The 5,188-nt window shown below is 38.7% G+C and overlaps 1 protein-coding gene across 2 annotated transcripts in view; it reads right to left on the bottom strand.

The window, feature by feature from the left end:
• slc41a1 (solute carrier family 41 member 1) overlaps positions 1–5,188 on the bottom strand; it is a 57,963-nt gene that overhangs the window by 14,702 nt on the left and 38,073 nt on the right. For both annotated transcript variants that reach the window (XM_014030148.1, XM_014030147.1), the window contains one exon: positions 4,873–4,944. In XM_014030148.1, the coding sequence (XP_013885602.1) occupies positions 4,873–4,944 (72 nt within the window). The remainder of the gene's footprint in view (positions 1–4,872; positions 4,945–5,188) is intronic.

Below are 5,188 nucleotides of genomic sequence, written 5' to 3'. Positions count from 1 at the left end.
CACACACACACACACACACACACACACACACACACACACACACAAACACAAACACACACATTAGAACAGTCTACGTAGGTATCAATTTTAGCGAACTGTCATGAAACTATCATATTACCCAGAGAAACTGGACTCAGTCACAATGCCAGACCATTATAAACTAAACTGTTCTGTCCTAAAACACACAAGCTTCATAAGTTGCAGAATAAAAAAAAAAATCAACCCTTCTAAATGAACTGGATCACCTGTTTGTACTCGTGAGTTTACACTGGCCTAAAATAGGATGTGAGTTACAGGAAGTTCAAACAACTCTTTAGATATTACATAACCACAACTTACCATCACGTGGCACAATAATCAGTGTGTCACAAAAATTAAAAGCAGATTTTGAAAAAAAATCAAATAAAGATATAAAATGTCTAAATTTATAAAGACTAATCAGTGTCTGCTTGTTCTGTTTTTATTCTCGTTGCGGGTACATCCAGCTTTAGAAAGCTTCTTGTAAAAATAAATCATTTCATGTAGATAGTGTGCTATGTCTGTGACTCTTGGTACACAAACACAACACAGGGGTTTAGATAAAAACACATTAGAGCTGGATAGCTTCACAACATACATGACTGAGATGGCATTTTATTTGAAAGGTTTTAAACAATCACAGGAAGATCACGCCACATAATATTTAGCTGAGGGCATGAAGATGTCACATGAGCTGTCTGAACTTTCCAAACTCGTATCTTTACAGATCTTTAGTTCAACTGGAAAGGATTCACAGTACTGTTTCTACATGTTTTATGTTGCAAATGTATTTCAAAATGTAATAATTTCATTTTTTCCTCAAAATTCTACACAGATCTCATAATGACATTAAAAAGGTTATTTGAAATGTTTGCAAATACAGTATATTAAAAATGAAAAACAAAGTCACCACATGGACATAAGTATTCATAGTCTTTGTTAGGCTTATTTCTCCTTGAGATGTTTCTACAGCTTAGAGTCTACATTTGGTAAATTCAGCTGATTGGACATGATTTGGAAAGGCACACACCTGTCTCAGCTCACACAGTTAACAGTCAAGAACAAACCAAGCATGAAGCCATTGCTTTGAAGGTCCCAATGAACTCAGTGGCTTCGATCATCATAAATGGATGAAGTTCAAAGGACTCTTTTGTTGGTCCTTCAGGTCTCTGCATGGTCCATCTGAACTTGTGAAATTTGCTCTCATTTTTGCAGCTGTGTGACAAAAATCACGTCACTTTGTTCTCAGCTTTGTTACCTGCTCCTTCTTAGCACAAACCCCCTCTGATTCTTATAAAAAAGACAAATGGCCAAAAACTCGCAGATGGAGAGAGCACAGAGGAGATTGTTTTTAATGTGCACTCTTTACCAGTGGTGGACAAAGTACTCAACTCTAGTACTTGAGTAAAAGTATTGATACTCATTGTCAAATCTACTCCACTACAAGTAAAAGTTACTCAGTCAAAAATCTACTCAAGTAAAAGTACTGAAGTACTTACTTTTGAAAATACTTAAGTATTCAGAAGTACATGCATTTTAAAGTACTTAAGTACAAAGTAAAAGTACAAATTACATTTTTTTCTTTTCTTTTTCTTGTCACTTCAGTAGAAAACTAAACTAAATATTAGTTTATTTAGTTTATTTATTCATCATCAGTGACCTTTTTTTAAGTGAAGAGAAAATAGAGACAGAGAGAAAAACAGAGAGAGAAGTAATTAGAAAGATAGAAAGACTGAAATAGCCATTAGAAGTATATTAAATATACACCAACAAAACACAGGACCACACACCCAACATCTGTCYGCTCACCTGAAAAATAAATGGATAAATACATGGAGGGCATATATAAAAATATACACATACCCATACATRTACTGTATAAAGATATACATACATACATGCCTACATTCATAAATATTGTCAGTATATACACACAGACACGTATACACACTCAGTGACAGTCAGAACTATAAGCTACGCATGTGATTGGTTACCTTTGTGACGAACATAGCTTGTGGCCAATTGCATTTCATGAAAAGAAAAACCGGAACAACGGRTTTTTTTTTTTTTTTTTTTTACAGCGGATTATAAAGCTATGCTGATCTAAAAGGAACGAGTAACGACAAGCTTCCTAGAAATGTAGTGAAGTAAAAAGTACAATATTTGTCTTTGAAATGTAGTGGAGTAAAAGTAAAAAGTTCCCAAATAAATAACTACTCAAGTAAAGTAAAGATACTCAAAAAATGTACTTAATTACAGTAATAAAGTAAAAGTACTTTGTTACTGTCCACCACTGCTCTTTACATGACAGATTTGTGGCCAAACAGTAGATGTAGGAACTGAGGGTGGTCTCCAACAGGAGGAACCCCATGCTGTGGCATATGCAGCATGGGGAGGGGTTTACCACATTGATTCCCAACCAGGGGTATGTGCACCCCTTGGGGTACGCAAGCATATTACAGGGGTATGTGGAAAAATTTCTCAGGTGTGTAAAACCATAAATAAAAATAGGACTGAAATATGTAGGGCCCTATGACTTCTGCAATGTGGAAAATTCAAACGGAATCATAAAATTGACACAAAATTGAATCCTGTATAAAACGCAGAATTTCATGGAATTTGCTCATTTGGGGTATTTGATGTATTTTGGATGCTGCTGCTGCCTACAGCTGCCATTACCCGCTTTTTTATTTAATTACTTATTCACTTTCAAGGCAACATATTTATCTTTATGTTTAATTTGAATAGAATAGAATGAAAGGCCTGAGAATTAAACATTCTAGAGGGTAAAATAAATAATTTTCCTTTAATAATCAGCTGCTGTACATTATAGTTTTGGAGAATCATCATTACGTTTGACAGGGGGTTCTAGAGGTAAGACAAAATGGCTCAGAGGGTACACAAGTTTAAAAAGGTTGGGAACCACTGGGGAGTTCAGTACTGTAAGTCGTGGACCCTGAAAGGTGTGTGAGAAAACAAATAYAGATTGACCATGTGACTGCGCATTGACTGCTCGGCTTCGACTGGAGCATGGCGGGCCYTTAAGTCAGGGAGGTGACCAAGAACCAGATGGTCACAGTCAGTGTTCCAGTATTCATATGTGGAGGGAGGAGATCCTTCTAGCAGGTCAACCATCTCTGCAGCAATCCACCAATCAAGTCTGTGCGGCAGAGTGGCCAGACAGAAGCTACTCTTTAGTAAAAAGGTCCCTAAGACCTGGAGAGACAAAATTCTCTGGTCTGATAAGACAGGCGTCATCACCAGGCCAATACTAACCCTACAGCATARCGTGGTGGTGGCAACACCATACTGTGGGCATGTTTTACCAAATGGAGCTTTAGAGGAGCTGCAGAGAAGAATGGTTGGAGCTTCTTTATCCATCCACCACCAATGACTTGAGGCTGTAATTGCTGCCAAAGGTGCATCAACAAAATATTGTGCAAGCCAATAATATATAGTGCAAGAAATGGTGGGACCGGTTCTTTTCTGTTGCTTWAACAACAGCCTGGAATCCCTATGAGTCGAGTACCATCTCTGACTTTTATTGTGGTTGTGTTTTCGACTTGCACCGATTTATTGTGACCTGTTTTTATTTGTTTTTATCTTGCTATATAAACAAAGTTTGTTATTACTGTTATTACTATTGGGCTAAAGCTGTGAACACTTACAGTGTGTATATGTGATTTCTTTGTTTATTATTTTTAATAAATTTGCAAACCTTACAAAAATGTTTTTCATGTTGTCATTATGTGGTGTTGTATGCATACTTTGGAGGAAAAATGATAACTGATCCCATTTTGGAATAAGGCTGTAACAGACTGTGGAAAAAGTGAAGTGCTGTGAAGACTTTCCAGGTGAACTGTAGTTTGGATCTTAATCTCTGCTCTGTGTTCCACAGGTGTGTGGTTACCATGGTAGGAAGCCTGCGAGGGGACATGGGGGATTTTTTTCTTTTGCGTTCCCTCGTAAAAGACATTTATTACCGTTGTGCCTGCTGATTTATTAACAAATTCACATGCTCACCATAATACGGGGGCTAGCTACTACTTTAAATGAGCTTTGTATTGGATGTATCACGGACACATACATGAAAATATTTGCTATGTGGATATTTTAACTCTGAGCAGCCATGAAATATCACCGTCAGTTTCCCAAACTTTTGGTAACTGGATTTTTCATTATAAAAGTCTGATTTAATTCAGTTCATACAAAAAACTACCTTTTGTGTGTGATTGCAAAACATTATTGCGAGGGAATGCCAATGTTTGCGAGGTAACAAAAAAGTATTGCCTGGGAACGCAAAAGAAAAACAAAACATGTCTCTTTGCAGGATCCATACCATGGTGACCCTAAAGCCTGGTTTATGGTTGACATGTCGCACCTAGTGCAAGGGGGTTACGCGCCAAAAGTGACGCAATCACGCTGTCCCCGCGCATTGGCCCCACACGTATTCGTGCACCTCCGAAATTTTGAAACTCCACAAAGTCTGCCCGCGCTGCACACCACTCAAACAGCTTGTTTGTTTGTCATGCTTTTGCTCTCCTATTTACAACATTTCACAAGTTATAAAGCGCACTTCCGCGTGTCCTTTTGGAGAAACCTACAACAACGTAAGCGACCAAGTATAAACATTGCTGCTGGCGAGGGTGCATGCGCACTCTGTGACTACCCAAAGCRCAACTATAACTGAGCCTTAATGAACCACTGTCAGCACTGTTTATTTGGTTTTCTTCTTCTACAGTTGAAACGTCAAAAATAATGTCCTGAGAAGAAAGCTGATGTATGTTGGGCAACCAGCCACCCTCCTYCAGTGAATACACATGAAAAACATGTTCAATATATGATTCCCTTTACCTGGATGAGAGCCAAGTTCCCCATGATCATTTTCCACATGTCCTTGGCTGTGTCCATCTGACCAATATTGGCCTGAAAAAGACAGAAACACAGTTTATGATGAGTGATGTCTGACCTGTGCGGGACTCTGTGTTGTAACACATGCTAATACAGAACAATCAGATGTCAGTTCTCTGAACAAAGACACTCAGAGCTGACATCCCCCCACCCTGAGGCTGACTCCACTTGTCTCATCTCTCCTTGTCACTCACACACACACACGCGCACGCATGCACGCACGCACGCACGCACGCACGCACGCACGCACGCACGCACG

The sequence above is a fragment of the Austrofundulus limnaeus genome, unplaced genomic scaffold, assembly GCF_001266775.1.
Source record: "Austrofundulus limnaeus strain Quisiro unplaced genomic scaffold, Austrofundulus_limnaeus-1.0 Scaffold1005, whole genome shotgun sequence".
Lineage (NCBI taxonomy): Eukaryota > Metazoa > Chordata > Actinopteri > Cyprinodontiformes > Rivulidae > Austrofundulus > Austrofundulus limnaeus.
This window is presented reverse-complemented; position numbering and strand designations above follow the sequence as displayed.